The sequence below is a fragment of the Coregonus clupeaformis genome, chromosome 19 (assembly GCF_020615455.1).
Source record: "Coregonus clupeaformis isolate EN_2021a chromosome 19, ASM2061545v1, whole genome shotgun sequence".
Lineage (NCBI taxonomy): Eukaryota > Metazoa > Chordata > Actinopteri > Salmoniformes > Salmonidae > Coregonus > Coregonus clupeaformis.
The window spans coordinates 13,413,280-13,430,971 of NC_059210.1; the positions used below are offsets into that span (position 1 = coordinate 13,413,280).

At 42.8% G+C, this 17,692-nt stretch overlaps 1 protein-coding gene across 1 annotated transcript in view; it reads right to left on the minus strand.

Moving 5' to 3' along the window:
• The window catches only part of kitlga (kit ligand a), a 30,357-nt gene extending 14,257 nt beyond the window's left edge, over positions 1–16,100 (minus strand). Inside the window, exon 1 of the mRNA XM_041836534.1 lies at positions 15,851–16,100. Coding sequence (XP_041692468.1) covers positions 15,851–15,865 — 15 coding nt within the window. The 5' untranslated portion in view covers positions 15,866–16,100. The remainder of the gene's footprint in view (positions 1–15,850) is intronic.
• Positions 16,101–17,692: the final 1,592 nt, after the last annotated feature.

The following is a 17,692-nucleotide window of genomic DNA, read 5'->3' on the forward strand; positions in this document are numbered from 1 at the left end:
AACACACACACACACACAGACTCACACACACACTCCCCCCAGGGTTGGGTCCAAATCTAAAGTTTCAAACGATGCACTTAACAACATAGACAGGTGCAGTATAATTACAGTGTAGGAGTACAACATTTTACTACATTTACCATTTGTTTAATGCGTTTGTAATGAGACCTCACATTCAACTCTGCAAACACCTCTATGACATTTATAACTCATTTGTGTGCAAGCCGCAAACAGGAGCAACGGAAAGTACTGCAATAACATGGTAAAACATACACTACCAGTCAAAAGTTTGGACACACCTACTCATTCAAGGGTTTTACTTAATTTTTAACTATTTTTTACATTGTAGAATAATAGTGAAGACATCAAAACTATGAAATAACACATTTGGAATCAGGTAGTAACCAAAAAAGTGTTATACAAATCAAAATATATTTTATATTTGAGAATCTTTAAATAGCCTCCCTTTGCCTTGATGACAGCTTTGCACACTCTTGGCATTCTCTCAGCCAGTCCCCTGGAATGCATTTCAATTAACAGGTGTGCCTTCTTAAAAGTTAATTTGTGGAATTTCTTTCCTCCTTAATGCGTTTGAGCCAATCAATTGTTTTGTGACAGAAGATAGCCCTATTTGGTAAAAGACCATGTCCATATTATGGCAAGAACAGCTAAAATAACCAAAGAGAAACGAGAGTCCATCATTACTTAAAGATATGAAGGTCAGTCAATACGGAACATTTCAAGAACTTTGAAAGTTTCTTCAAGTGCAGTCGCAAAAACCATCAAACTCTATGATGAAACGGGCTCTCATGAGGACCGCCACAGGAATGGAAGACCCAGAGTTACCTCTGCTGCAGAGGATAAGTTCATTAGAGTTACCAGCCTCAGAAATTGCAGCCCCAATAAATGCTTCACAGAGTTCAAGTCACAGACACATCACAAACATCAACTGTTCAGAGGGGACTGTGTGAATCAGGCCTTCATGGTCGAATTGCTGCAAAGAAACTACTACTAAATGACACCAATAAGAAGAAGAGACCTGCTTGGGCCAAGAAACACGAGCAATGGACATTAGACCGGTGGAAATGTGTCCTTTGGTCTGGAGTCCAAATGTGAGATTTTTGGTTCAAACCGCCGTGTCTTTGTGAGACGTGGTGTGGGTGAACGGATGATATCCGCATGTGTAGTTCCCACCGTAAAGCATGGAGGAGGAGGTGTTATGGTGTGGGGGTGCTTTGCTGGTGACACATGTCTGTGATTTATTTAGAATTCAAGGCACACTTAACCAGCATGTCTACCACAGCATTCTGCAGCGATATGCCATCCCATCTGGTTTGGGCTTAGTGGGACTATCATTTGTTTTTCAACAGGACAAAGCCCCAGCACACCTCTAGGCTGTGTAAGGGCTATTTTACCAAGAAGGAGAGTGATGGAGTGCTGCATCAGATGACCTGGCCTCCACAATCCCCCGACCTCAACCAAATTTAGATGGTTTGGGATGAGTCGGACGGTGCTCAGCATATGTGGGAACTCCTTCAAGAAGCTGGTTGAGAGAATGCCAAGAGTGTGCAAAGCTGTCATCAAGGCAAAGGGTGGCTATTTGAAGAATCTCAAATATAAAATATATTTTGATTTTTTTAACACTTTTTTGGTTACTACATGATTCCATATGTGTTGTTTCATAGTTTTGATGTCTTCTCGATTATTCTACAATGTAGAAAATAGTAAAAATAAAGAAAAACCCTTGAATGAGTAGGTGTGTCCAAACTTTTGACTGATACTGTATTTCACGTCACGTCCTACATAAAGTGGGATCCAATTATGTTAAATAATTTACTCATTTCATACTCAATTCAATTAAACTCCTTTTGAATTTCATTTTTAACATATATTCTTGTTTAGTCCCTTTTAGAACTATTCTTATTCCATCAGGTCCACATAAACACTGCCTAAATTGAATCCTGATTTGATATGATTCTTCCTATGCAATGTATCTATAAAACATTAACTTGGGACATATAAAATGTATCAAATATAAAGGAGCTAAATTCACACAAAGTGTGCATTTCACACACACACACACACACACACACACACACACACACACACACACACACACACACACACACACACACACACACACACACACACACACACCCACACCCACACCCACACCCACACCCACACCCACACCCCACACACACACACACACACACACACACACACACAGTCTTGTGCAGCTAACCTTGTGGGGACATACAATTCAGTCCCATTCAAAATCCTATTTTTCCTAACCCCTAACTCCAATCCTAACCCTAACCCGTACCCTAACCCTAACCTTAACCCTAACTCTAACCTTAACCCAAAAACCTAACCTTAACCCTAAACCTAGCTCCTAACCCTAAACCTAATTCTAACACTAATTCTAACCTTAACCCTAAACCCCCTAGAAATAGCATTTGACCTTGTGGGACCAACAAAACTTCCCCAGTTGGTCAAATATTTCTTGGTTTACTATTCTTGTGGGGACTTCTGGTCCCCACAAGTATAGTTAAACACATACACACACGCACACACCAAGCACTGCCTTGGAATTTAAGCCTGAGTCGTAAAAGTGATTTCAGCCACAAACAGGGTCAAACTGACAAAGTAATAAGCTCAGCAGGTGAGGAGACACTAACGTGCCACCATGGAAAGAAGCTGTGCTTCCTGGCTGTTTATGAGACAGAATCATGACCCCTGAAATCAAAGAAGCGGTTGGTCGGAGACCGGCTACAGATGTCTGGCCAAATGCCAGTCAAACTCAGGTCATATCTTCTTCAATAAATACATGAAAAGGGAAAACGATAAATAAATCATCATACTCCAGTTGTATCCAACATATAGGTTATTCATGTTATGATCAAATTATATCTGGTAATAATATAAAGTATTGCAGTGAGCTACCACGTAAGGCATAGATTTAGAAATGTTACAGTGCGTGCTGTATGTTGGCTGTGTTTACTGTGTCTGTTCATCAGTATGCACTCAGAGGACATTGGTTATAAAAAATATATACTTGTATATGGTACTGTATGTCCAATCTTTAACAACTTATAAATAACTTGTTATTAACAAGTATGGTTGGAAGTGGATGTTATCATGCTGTCAGACCTACTGTACAGTAGCAGACTAAAGCCAGATAAGTTCACTGAAACTGTTCCCCCTGGTGATGTCACGGCTGGGATAGTTACCAATTGCTACGGGAGTCTGGGAAATAGTAGTGTAGTTCTTTCCATTGTAAAAGAGACAAAACACAGCAGTACCAGAAGTACCTTCCTGAGCTGTTTATGTATTTGAACTCAAAACAGTAGGGTTCAATTATGAAAATAAGATAAGATACATTGGGCCCTGTGTAGCTCAGTTGGTAGAGCATGGCGCTTGCAACGCCAGGGTTGTGGGTTCGACTTCCATGGGGGGCCAGTATATATATGTATTTTTTACAATAAATACAATAACTGTAAGTCACTCTGGATAAGAGCGTCTGCTAAATGACTAAAATGTCAAATTGTGCTCTAACATCTTTTCACAGATAACGTCAAGGTTTTTGTTAATTATTCCCCACATGTTAGTCTCGGTTAACCCAAAACTAAAATCTCGCGTAATTTGCTCGTAGTCTGTCCACAAGAGATTACCCACATGTTTGAAACATCAAGCTGACCTTAAAATCCAACGATATCCCTGCATTTTTCAAACTTCTAGAACAAATAAAAGTGATTTCAAACTCTTGTAAAATGCAGCAACGGTTGGAGAGATATAGCAGGTATATTTAGGTAATTGAGGTACAGTATATCCTGCTTAGGATATTAAATCAATGAGACAGCGAGCTGTTAAATGCAAATAATTTATGCAAAATAACTGAACAATTTGTTTTTCCTGAGGACATTTGCATATTATGTATAACATGTCAAGTTTATGCCCAACGCCAGCTTGTTAACCGGACATAGCTAAGCTACAGCAAGGTTGTTTTGAGTGATTGCATTAACTAGTTTTGGTTGCAAATCTCTCAGCACTTCCGCATCTTATGACCTAGCTGGCAGCCAAGCACAATATTAAAGTAGGCCTATTTGTTGCATAAATAAATGAACAATGATTATACAGTAATTATAAATTTAGTGCCATGAAGTAACTTGGCATAGTATAGCCCCAGCTGGTTGAGCTCTGCCACTGAACCCGGTCTCAAGGTTCTGTCTCCCCCCACTTAGTATCATAAAAGCTATAATTATTTTAGGACGGAACATTGGCAAGCAGTCGCTATAGACATTGCTAAAAGTAAAAACATTTATGTAGTATTGTACATTTGGATCAGTTCACTGCCACTTTTAACAGGCCTTTCCTTTGATCAAAAGTAAAGCAAGGAAAATAGGGAAGTAATAGTAATTAGAGATTCAATTACATTTAAATTTGTATTAAATTAAAATCAAACACCCATTTTCATAAAGAACAAATAAGTGCTTCCTGGTTTCTCTCAGTAAATCATAGCACATGTTAGTGGAGAAAGAACAAAGAACTACAGCTTAACATTAAAATAGGTACACTTTTGTGGTTCTAGGGCTTAAAAGGCCTGTGTTCCCTCTTTGTTGGATGCATTACTGCTCTTGAGGTATGTTATGTTGGCCACACTGCACGCCCTGAATATGATGATTACCCATGTCCTCATCCTCTACAGCTACTTTGATCCTGACGTATCATTAACCAACCAGATCCAACAGGCCCTCTAGATAACCAGGCCTGTGCCCTCCTCTCCAGCCCTCTTCAGCACATGCAGTAATCTCATTGTACATAAACAGAGGGCCGTGCATAACATTAGTGCCACATGGCATCTTTTAGACCATCAGTTTTTCCACAGGCAAGACCCTGTTCCTAATCTCATCTAAATTATTTTGGTCTAATGACAATTCATCATCTCTGCCAGTGCACTTACTGTTTTAATAAACAAGGTTCCATTATGAAGGAATACAAAATTGACTGGATAGCAGATCAAATCTGTTTTCAAAGCCTAATTGCTGTCTTATATTAGATGGAAGAAATGGCTATTGTTCTCCAGTGGATTTAAGGTCTATGACCAAGGCTGTAGGGTCCTGGGCATTGTTTACTGGCTGGACTGGAACAACAATGACTTGATCTTTGTAGGCTTCTGGCTTCTACTGTGTCTAGTAGTAAAAAAAATAAAAATAAACCTTTTGGCCAGTTTTTCCAGGTATTTCTGAAATCATATGTAATGGAAATCTGAAACAATTCTGATCCAAGAATGGCAGTGTAAACATAATTTTGAACATTGGCATTTGTTTAAAAGAATAGTTTAATCATATCTGACGATACCCCAAAATAGAACACAGGCCTACAACTGAGAGTTGGTAAAAGTGAAAGCATCAGGAAAAGGAAAAGGAAAAACAGGAAACGCGATTGATCTATTCCCGCAGCGATTCAGAAAATGGACTGGCGCCCACTCAAAACATGTATAAATTTAATTTGCATCTACAAATGACATTCTGCCTTCCTCTGTCCAGTCAAGTGCACTTACAGAGGCCCACGTTAACGAAGTAAACACTGAAATGGATACCATGGGGATTATACTTTCTAAGATATAGAGGCTCATTCAATGTCATGTGGTCAACTGAAGAGCACATAGATTGATTGCCGGAAAAACATTGCGTTGATAACTACATTGAGTAGTAAAATAATAAAAAATAATATGCCATTTAGCAGACGCTTTTATCCAAAGCGACTTACAGTCATGTGTGCATACATAGTACATCTTGGGATCAAAAAAGTACTTATTCTACTACTACTACTACTACTACTATGGTGTTGACATGGATAGACTACTTCAAATCAGTCAATCATTGATGACCTCCAGACTCCATCGATCTGTCCTGATGAGGGTGCATGGTGATTCATGTTATCTTTACGGTTCTATATCACTTGGACAGGACAATGAAAGTTGTTAGCTATGCCCTATGGTTTGACATTAGCATGAGTGTAACACAAAACTTGAAAAGCTATTGTAAAGGTTGTTCTAATGTTTTGGAGCATATTTGAGGGCCAGGTAATACCAGAAGTTACATGAGGGAAACGAGGTCAGGCTTGGCAGATTAGCAGATTTTCTAAACTGGTAGAAACGGTATCAGCAGACATTTGTTTTACTTGGAGAAGAAGAAGAACATTCCTTAATTATTCCCATATCATCCCTTCAACACATAAAATGAAAAAATAACTGGAAGTGCACCAAACTTTAAGGAATCCCTTTTTGGGTGAACATGGAAGAGACTTGTGATATTAACAGTATGAGGCAGGGGTTTGGTCATGTACATCCACGATTGATCGAACATGCTACTGGCCAATAAAAACATTTGTTTTCCCTCTGCGTATGATGTCACGTTCACTCTAGAGATCAACCAGTTCAATTAAAAATAATATAAAGTGCAGAGGTGGTGAAAGATTGAATAACATATCAGGGTTGCAAAGTCTTGTGAAGCTTGTGAGGCAAAGGTGGGTGTCAGTGTCTCAAATGGTGTTAAAGAAACAAGTGAGTGGACTAAAAACGCTTCATTTAACATTTAACAAATATCAGTATCTCACTTGCGTTCGATGACAAACCATACACGTGTCTGTGACTAAGTGTGTGAGGGGTTAAAACAGGTCTGTTTGTGTGTGGCGGACAGGGGTAGTCATCTTGTGACGGATGTTACATTGCACTCATATCTTCTCAACAGTCTCAACGTTATAATATGATAGCACATGTTGCGAGTTGTTCAACATCATGGTAATGCCAAAAATTAGCTGTAATTTTGGACATGTGAACAGTGAAAATATGGTTTTGCACAAATCTGATCACTAAGCCAATTCAGCTGTATCTGTGTTGAACACTGCCAAGGACAGATAAGTTGGACATGGCTCTGGAGTAATCTTTTTGGGGGGGTTTCTGGCTCTCTCCCTAACAAAAAAAATAGCTTGTGATGCCCAGTCTTCTACGAAATCATAATAATGATGACTAACTATAAATATCACGAGGTTCCATTCACAAGATCAGTTGTACCCAAAACTGTGACCAAAAATGGGTATCATTGTAAGAACTTCTGCAGCACATTATGAATGGCAAAGAAATGCAGTATTTTCAGTTCATCGGAATATACTTTCCCAAGAGCCTCTATGTACTAAGAGGGTACCTCTGAGTAAGACAAATTAGTTGTGAAACTGCTTATAGCTAAAGGTAAGAAGCCTATTGCTGTGTTGCTGCCTTGTTGTCACGTTGGCCAGGTTTCACCTTTACTCTATGGCCTTGAAGTCTGTCAACTGTTTATTTGCACCATTTGTGTTCCCATCTAACTGTTTTATGCCCTTGGTGTCTTCAGTTCTGACTCACCCTCAGAAAATACAACACACGGAACACCCTCCAACATTTTCTTGAAAATCTAAATTCATGAATTAGCTGTGTCATAGACAGTGGGGGATTTATCCACCACGGCCCCAGAACAGTAAACATAAGTAACTATACATCCAACGGCTTGTTCTCTCTGCCATACATATGGATCATCACACCCTAACTTTAGATGTGCATGCTTCCATTGCAAATTTACTGTTTGGCATCAATGCATGTCTAATCTGAAAACACACTGTAAATACAATCATCTCAGTTTGGATTCAGCCCATAATGTGCATTCATGGCCACATACATGCTAAACAAGACTTTTGACATGTACATTGAAAGGCAACCAAAGATGTGGAAAGGTCCGGATACAGACAAATACGATCACCAAAGAGTGTACTGTATATTATAATGACATTATACATGCAGGAAGGAGAAATGATGTGTCTTGTTTCATAAAGCATTATCATGTTTATTCAGTTCTACAATTATTTTTGTCAGGCTATCCACATAAACATACATAACTGAACATTCAGTTTATTTTAGTGACTTGCAACACTGTGCTACTGTAGTGAAAAGGCATAACAGTAGAACATCTTAAAATCTGTAGTTTGGGGTTTTCTTTAAAGCTGCAATATGTAACTTTTTGGGCAACACAATCAAATTCACATAGAAATGTGTGTTATGGATCTGTCATTCTCATTGAAAGCAAGTCTAAGAAGCGGTAGATCTGTTCTATGTAAGCTATTTCTATGCTTCCCGTTCTTAAGTTTCATTTTTGCTTACTTTCGGTTTTGAACACCAGATGAAAAAACAATATTGTTGGTTATGGAAAATATATTTCACAGCGTTTTAGATGGTACAATGATTCTCTACAAAATGACTGATTGTTTTGTCTCATAAACTGAAATTAGGCAAACTGTTAGTGTCACGCCCTGACTCTGGGGACTCGTATATGTTGAGTCAGGGTGTGTATGTTCTATGTGGTGTAGATCTATGTTGGCCGGTGTGGTTCCCAATCAGAGGCAGCTGTAGCTCGTTGTCTCTGATTGGGGACCATACTTAGGCAGCCTATTGGCACTAGTGGGTTGTGGGATCTTGTTCCGTGTTAAGGTATGTTGTGTTGTGCTGCCTTGGACTTGTGTTTGATATTTAATAAACATGTATGCATATCACGCTGCGCCTTGGTCTGACCCGTCTGTAAGCGATTGTGACAGAAGATCCCACCAAACGAGGACCAAGCAGCGTGCCCAGGAAGAGCGAATTTCCATGTCACAGGTGGGCAAATGGTGGTCATGGGAGGAGATATTTGCGGGGAAAGGGCCATGGGCAAAGGTAGATGCCCAGGCAGGAGAGGAGCAACGGCAGCACAGAGGAAGCCGGCCGAGGAAGAAGCTCGAGAGACAGCCCCAAAAATTTTTTTTGGGGGGGCTAAAAGGGTGGTTGGCGGAGCCTAGGGTTAGAGCAGAGCCAACTCCCCGTACTCACGCGAGAAGGCGTATGACTGGGCAAGCTCCATGTTATGCGGAGCTACGTACTGTGTCGCCAGTGCGCCGGCACAGCCCTGTACGTCCTGTGCTAGCACCACGCACGTGCCGTGCGAAGATGGGCATCCAGCCAGGATGGGGTGTGCCGGCTCAACGCTCCTGGTCTCTAGTACGCCTCCTCGGTCCCGCATATCCTGCGCCGGTTCTACGTACTGTATCGCCAGTACGCGTGCACAGCCCAGTGCGTCCTGTGCCAGCGCCCCGCACGTGTAGTGCGAAAGTGGGTAGCCAGCCAGGACGGGTAGTGCCAGCTCTCCGCTCCAGACCTCCAGTCCGCCTTCGTAGTCCGGTCCGGCCCGTTCCTGCCCCTCGCACCAAGCCAGTGGTGCGTGTCGCCAGCCCGACCCGGCCCGTTCCTGCTCCCCGCATCAAGCCAGTGGTGCGCGTCGCCAGCCCGGCCCGGCCTGTTCCTGCCCCTCGCACCAAGCCAGTGGTGCGCGTCGCCAGCCCGGCCCGGCCTGTTCCTGCCCCTCGCACCAAGCCAGTGGTGCGCGTCGCCAGCCTGGCCCGGCCTGTTCCTGCCCCTCGCACCAAGCCAGTGGTGCGCGTTGCCAGCCCGGTCCGGCCTATTCCTGCCCCTCGTACCAAGGCAGTGGTGCGCGTCGCCAGCCCGGCCCGGCCTGTTCCTGCCCCTCGCACCAAGCCAGTGGTGCGCGTCGCCAGCCCGGCCCGGCCTGTTCCTGCCCCTCGCACCAAGCCAGTGGTGCGCGTCGCCAGCCCAACCCGGCCTGTTCCTGCCCCTTGCACCAAGCCAGTGGTGCGTGTGTCCAGCCCGGCCCGGCCTGTTCCTGCCCCTCGCACCAAGCCAGTGGTGCGTGGGTCCAGTCCGGCACGGCCCGTGCCTGTTCCACCGGTGCCTGGTCCGGCACCGGTCAGCTGCTCCACTCCGGAGCCAGAGCAGTCCGCTCCACCGGTGCCCAGTTCAGCTCCGGTCAGCTGCTCCACTCCGGAGCCAGAGCAATCCGCTTCACCGGGGTCCAGTCCAGCTCCGGTCAGCGGCTCCACTCCGGAGCCAGAGCAGTCCGCTCCACCGGTGCCTGATCCAGCTCCGGTCAGCTGCTCCACTCCGGAGCCAGAGTAGTCCGCTCCACCGGGGTCCAGTCCAGCTCCGGTCAGCGGCTCCACTCCGGAGCCAGAACAATCCGCTCCACCGGGGTCCAGTCCAGCTCCGGTCAGCGGCTCCACTCCGGAGCCAGAGCAGTCCGCTCCACCGGTGCCTGATCCAGCTCCGGTCAGCGGCTCCACTCCGGAGCCAGAGCAGTTCGCTCCACCGTCGTCGGGTCCAGCTCCAGTCAGCGGTTCCAGTCCAGACCCAGACGTCAGCCCCTCTCCAGGTTCGGGGTCTCCCACACCAGGGTCCAGACAGGGCTTGGTACTTCGTGGGAGGAAGGAGAGGGCAAGCAGCGCGCCGAGGTCCAGACTAGACCAGGGGCGCAACAGGGAGGCGGAGAATCGGTGGTTGTCACGCCCGGAGCCGGATCCGCCTCCGAGGCGGAATGCCCACCCGGCCCCTACCCTGTTATGTTTATGTTGTGCGGTCGGAGTCCGCACCTTTGGGGGGTACTGTCACGCCCTGACTCTGGGGACTCGTATATGTTGAGTCAGGGTGTGTATGTTCTATGTGGTGTAGATCTGTTGGCCGGTGTGGTTCCCAATCAGAGGCAGCTGTAGCTCGTTGTCGCTGATACTTAGGCAGCCTATTGGCACTAGTGGGTTGTGGGATCTTGTTCCGTGTTAAGGTGTGTTGTGTTGTGTTGTGTTGTGTTGTGTTGCCTTGGACTTCACGTTTCATTTTGTTTGTTATTTTGTCGTTGTGTTTGATATTTAATAAACATGTATGCATATCACGCTGCGCCTTGGTCTGACCCGTCGATGAACGATCGTGACAATTAGAATTTTAGCAACCAGGAAATGTCGGAGCAATTTCTGCGTATTGCATCTTTAAGTTTTGTTTTTGCATCTTTTACTTTCGGTTTTGTACACCAGCTTCAAACAGCTGAAAATACAATATTTTTGGTTATGGAAAACGTATTTCACAGTGGTTTAAATGGTAAAATTATTCTTGTTTTGTCACATAAACTGAAATTAGGCAAACTATTCGAATTTTAGCGACCAGGAAATGGCGGAGTGATTTCTGCATAGTGCATCTTTAATGCTGACAACAAAATTAAATTAAATACAGTAGGCCTACTATACATGACGAGTATACAAATGTTTAAGCACCTCTCATGCATTGAAGCTATAGTTTTGTTTGGGTATGCAAACTAAGTACCGCTCTACCAGCCTTCACTTATTTAGATAGCTTACACTCGGCAGACTCACTGACGTCTGTCCATCCACAGTAGGAGCTGAATCCTATTGGTTAAACCCTTAATTTACTGCTCTACCTAATAACCTTGTAAATACAGTATACTGTAAATATATGTCTCTGGGCACTGCCTTCTAGATTCCACTTCCAGATGAAAGCAGTTAATCTTAGCCTTTATCTACCAGTCAGTGAGTCAGGACAGATACTTTTAGCTGTTGTCACTTCATGACAGCAGATTAGAAGGTAGCTCTAACTTTAATAATAAGCACTAACAATGTGAAAAAGGTAAATGGAAGGCAATTGGAGCTAATAAGACGAGCTGCAGCCCAATATGGCTGCCGGTGTATGGGCGAATGGGCGTGTCGAAAGGAAAGTAGTGGGAATGTGGAAAGGAGTGCGCAAGTAACCCTTGCGGAAGATATCTGCAACTGCAGCAATAAACCAACTACTATATGGATAATGTGTCAGAGATAAGTGTTATGCGATCAATAAAGCTATAGATACAGGAAGCTGATAAAATCATAGATAACCATAGGGTTTCCTACTCTCATGGCACAATTCTATGCGGAATTCAGAGTCCAAAGCCGCGGAGCCGCGATAGTCCGGTGGCCCATTGTGACATAGGTACACCGCTCTGAGACCACCGTCCACGGGGAACGTGCACCCCAACCGCGCACCTCCCGAAAATTCCCAACCAACGCGGCTGCTATTCATTTGAATGTGGTGACAGTTGGAGAAATTGCTTGAGCCGCGCTAAGAATTCTAAAGGTATGAAAGCAAATGGTCCAATATTCTAGAACACTGCTGTGTGGACGCGTACCAATTTTGGACTCTGATAAGCACTTTAGCCTTTAGTCTGAGCTACTGCATTTACTGCCAACAGCCAACCAGGTTGTCTGAGTATGGACTTAGTGCTGTAAACAACACCAAAATAAGTTGACGGTGATCAGAGCGCTGCTGGTGAGAGGATGTAAAAAATTACTAAACCAAGCAAACCTACTGTAGGTAGGACCTATGTATAGCACCAAGGAGGCTAGTGGGAGGAGCTATAGGAGGACAGGCACATTGTAATGGCTGGAATAGAATAAATGGAACATGTAAGTCAAATGTGGTTTCCATATGTTTGATCTGTTCCATACCGTTCCATTAATTCCATTTCAGTCTTTACAATGAGCCTGTCCTATAGCTCCTCCCACCAGCCTCCTCTGATGTAGCACTAACATTATAGGTGATTCTTTGAGCCTATCCCCCTGGCTTTGGCAGAGCATTACAGGCTCCTACAAACGTGCGGCTTCGTCAGTCAAGCTTTTGTTTTGCCTTAACCCAAAGAAACAACAAATATTTCACTTAGTGCCGGTGCTTCACAAGTATTTCAAGCCTGGTCGAAGAGATACTTGAGCACGATAAGCTTCTCTAATACCAGTCTATATGGGTTTAAAGTATGGTCAAAAGTCATGACAATAATGCTATTAGTCTCAGCAGGGCCACAGGTTGAATTAGCATACCTGAGCTGCTTACAGGTCATCCAGTCTAACCTATTTGAAAGTAAACTGATATACCCAGCCTTTTTGTGGTCTGGGAAACCTTGACTGCTGAGGCATTGGGGACCTTTGAGGAGGTTTCATAGCACACATAAAAACAACCTAGGATGTATGTGTAGCTTATATCTGTCGAATGGAAATGGTGCTTTTTTTCTTGGGAAACGCTCAATGTTATGCACCTTACCTCACACCACATTATTTTATTGACAGCCAAACAGAATAATATGCACATTGCACACATCCTGTATCTTATTATCCTTTCATAGCTATGGTCAATGTTTCTATTGCAGCAGCTGTAGACTATTGCACAATGGGAAACACGTTTTAACAAGTGATTATTAGTTGACTTGATAAAAAACAAGGAAGAAGGAAATGAAAGAGGGGAATGGTTCCTGTTTTCTGTGCGGTACCATACATCTGCCAAAACTATGAGTGGCTCATTGGAGTCAATAACGCTTTGTTCCAAACATAACTAATTCCTCAAAATGGGGGGGAAATGTAATTATATTTGTATTTCTCAAGAACAAGGATACCAGGGAAAGGGAGAAAATATATTCTCAGGATTTATTTAACGATTTAATTTAACCAGGCAAGTTATAGAGAAACACTGGATACTGTAGGCTGTAAATCACAGGCCTACCAAAGGGTGCACATTTTCACACAAAGATAGTATGCAAAATGTATTTGTCAGTTGCTGTGCAGAAGTTTCTGTGTGCATAAGAAAGAGGTAGGCTAGTCTAGATGTGAGAAGTTCAATTATACTAACTGGATTAGGGAAATGTTGTACTGGCTCAAAGAACGATTAGACTACAGTAAAGTCCACACTGTAGGCCAGTGGCAGTCTGTGCCGTTTAAGATGAGGGAGGACAATTATTTATTTTATGAGCATGGCCTTATTTTACAGCATATTGGATGACTGTCATTCATATTAAATTCACCCAGCTCAATGTAACATCCATAGGTTTAGGCTACTACATGATACTCTAATTTTCCCTATGCCCATCATGAGGTTGCTACAACCTAGCCTATGAATGAAAGTTTACAACGTAGGTGCACAGGTTGAGAGAAATTTGAGTAATCAAGGTGACAGACATTGACATATTCAATATCGCCTTGCAGACTCTTGCCTGCATCTAGCTGATCTAGGGTGTAATCATTAGTCCAACAGTTCCAAACGAGGTATGTTTATCCTCGTTTCGTTCCGTTTGCTTCCGTTTAAGAAAAGTTGTTCAACAGAATCGGAGGAATTAATACACCCCTGATCACACACAAACACACTTTCATAGCAGCCACGTACAAACAGCATGATCGTTGTATAATTCCTTCTCGCATCTAAGCGCTCTCCTCCTCTCATCTTTTCCTTTCGCTTGTGGACTTCAGTGCACAACACATCAGCTGTCTGTTACCAGGCGGAAAAAAACTTTCGAAGCAAAACCTTCATATCATAACCGTTAACCGCTACACACAACCTACATCGTTGTCACCATATTAACGTCATAGTCAACATAGCTACTAGAACTAACACGTTAGTAAACCCACTACAATCATGCAGTACAGTATGTTTACAGTTAGCAGCAAGCAGTTTAGCAGTTACACCGGTGGGCCCTGGTGGCAATACATTTATAAAACCAAAAGCTTACCTTGACATGGAAGAATTCCAGTGTTGGATAGCCATAGCCAACTAGCTAACCATAGCATTCCTCTCTGTTTGAGCAAGGTATTTGAGTAGGCTAAACTAGCTAGCTGCATTCACTAGCTAAGTAAGTGAAAGTGAACTTGAAGAAAAAAAATACAATGAAATATAGCTAGCGCTCTCTCTCTCTTGGTTCTTAATTTTTGAATAAATTAATTTGTACAAAACTGTTCAACTATTGTCTTTAGTATAGTTTTATCTAAAAAGGATAACTTTTTTAATGTTTCACTATTTAAAAAAATAATAATAATAATCACTGAGGAGGATGATCCTCCCCTTCCTCCTCTGAGGAGCATCCACTGCTGTAGGCTATGGTTAAAGTGGGAAACCTGATTTCAGTTATGCTTATTTCCAAAGTCTGAATAAAAGGAAAAATAGGATAGGATTGGATTGGATATGATAAGATAGGATCAACTTTAATGTCCCCAAGGGGAAAGTGTCTTAGACACACAGTACTGCTGTATACAAAATAGACACGTCCATTGCACACTCAGTATAATACATGAATTGCACATTACACATGTCATACTAAGGCCTAGCCTACATACACAAATAAACGAACTGAATATGCTATTCAAAACGATATGTACTACTGAAGCAAATACACGTAAGATTTAAAGATTTTCCCCATCATTTGCTGCCAAAACCTATTTCCCTTTCATTTTTCAGTATCCAATGTTTATACCAATAGGCATACACATCAAAATACATGTACTGACATCAACCTATGTTTATCACTGTTTATGATTTAAGAAACAACCATGTCAAAGCACTTTTCATGACGAAAAGAAAACGATTACCCGCTAAAATATTTTACGTTATTGGACACAATTGGGACGCACTGTCATTAAAGTCAACATGGGCTATGTGCAGGCAAATACAACTGCCACAAAATGTCCATCGTGTCTTAATAATTGTGATATAGTATTTCAGAAAATATAGGATGACACCCACACACAATTCCCGTTGGTTGGCATATTCTGTTTGGCCGTATTGGAAAAATGGTGAGGAAGGTGCGTAACTTGACAAGCGTTTCCAAAGAAGCTGGTAGTAAAGGATAGGGCTTCGGCATCATGTCAGTTATATTGAATGTAATGTAGCCTACGGTCAGGCATTAATCAAGGTGTTTGGCATTAAAAGAGGGGGACTATAAGCAGTGAATGACTTTCCTCATGTAGAAATAGGCAAATTCACACCATTTGTTTTCTTCTCACTTGCCACTGGAATACGCGCACCTCGCCAGACGTAAAAGGACAAACAGCCTAAGCGTTTATCCAATAAAGACATGCAAATAAAAGACAGCCTATAACAAGAAAGTGAGTAAGAAAATATGCAATTCCGATGATAACTTACTTTTGGCTTCTTCATATGGAATGAGAGGAGTAAATCCAATGTAAGCGAAACCCTATTTTATCTTACTTCTGCGGGGAGGAAAGGGGTTTTCATCATCCCGTGTGCACATATCCAATGCCCTAGTCAGTAGCCTAGTATCCAAGCAGGGAAAGAAAAATCTTAAACCTTATAAAACTGCTGCAATAAACTCTGTTGATGAAAGGTATGGTATCCAAATATACACATCATAGGGAGCGCATTAACGGGTACTGCGAGATAATAGTGAGTTGGTGGATTTGTTTTACAGGGCAACCCCTTTTTATGGTTTCTTCAAGTACCGCCCACAATAACCGTTCCCGTCAGTCTGCTGAGCTCCAACGTCCATCATACAGTCCCCCTCGCCAGCTGCGATGGAAATATTGTGGTAAACTCCGCTTTACGTTGTGAACGGAACCAATATTACTATATGTAACCTATAAATCCAGATAGGCCGACAGTAACCTTATTATGATAACTTCCATTTGTCCGGAAATACCTGTCCACGCCTCATGTTACACTGCCCCATTGGCACATAGCTATGTCATTTTTCTTTGGAACTTGGCAGATCGATATTCGAGATGCTTGCACATAAGGGGTTTGACTTTGAACGTCAGGCATGGAAGCAGATCGATTTATTGTAGAGGAGTTAAAGTGGTAAAGTCAAACAGTCCAAATGTATAATCAAAGTCCATAGGAAATGCAGTGGTTCAACAAGTCATGGTCATATAGCCTATGTATAGGTGAGAAGGGAGTTCTGACACATCACAATTTATAGATATTACAATTTTTCTCATATTACCTACCTTGACAAAGTAATCATATAGCTCACATGAGCCTAATTTTAAAAATCTTATGGCTCACATGAGCCTCGTTTGAAAAATCATTCAGTTTAGAAAATGTTCATTTGAAAAACAATACACTTTTCTTATAAAACTTTAGTAGGTTATATGTGGACCCTAGCACACTAAATTTATTAGCACTATAAGAATCATAGAATCATACTTTTTTTATTGCAACAATATCCTTTCGAAAGCTTTGTCAATATTGTAGTGACCTTACTACACCGTGTGACCTCGTTAACAGGTTCAGATCTCTTGGAGCAATGGCTAAGGTGTTGGACTGGTAGTCACAGCAACCTAGGTCTTAGTCCTTGTCGGGCTATACCACCCAAATTTGCTGCACTGGTGTCAGAAGTGGGATGCTGGGCCTACCGTGTGGCGCAGGGGTCTAAGGCACTGCATCGCAGTGCTTGAGGCGTCACTACAGGTTCGATCCCAGGCTGTGTCACAACCGGCTGTGACCGGGAGTCCCATAGGGCGGCACACAATTGGCCCAGTGTCGTCCGGGTTAGGGGAGGGTTTGGCCGGGGGGGCTTTACTTGGCTCATCGCGCACTAGCGGCTCCTTGTGGCGGGCTGGGCGCCTACAGGCTGACTTTGTTCATCAGTTGAACGTGTTTCCTCTGACACATTGGTGTGGCTGGCTTCCGGGTTAAGTGGACGGGTGTTAAGGAGTGTGGTTTGGTGGGTCATGTTTCTGAAGACGCATGACTCGACCTTCGCCTCTCCCGAGCCCGTTGGGGGAGTTGAGCGATGAGACAAGATTTTAATTGGATCACAATTGGATATCACGAAATTGGGTAGAATTTCTTTTTTAAAGAAGTGGGAGTTTATAGAGGTGCCAAAGAACTGCAGAATGTAAGGTAATTGCATGGAGCAGTATTTGATAATCCTGAATTAGAATTAAGAATCAAAGGGGTGTCAAGTTTGTTTTTGCCTTAGCACTACACACCTGATTCATATCATCAAGTTTAATGATGAGTTAA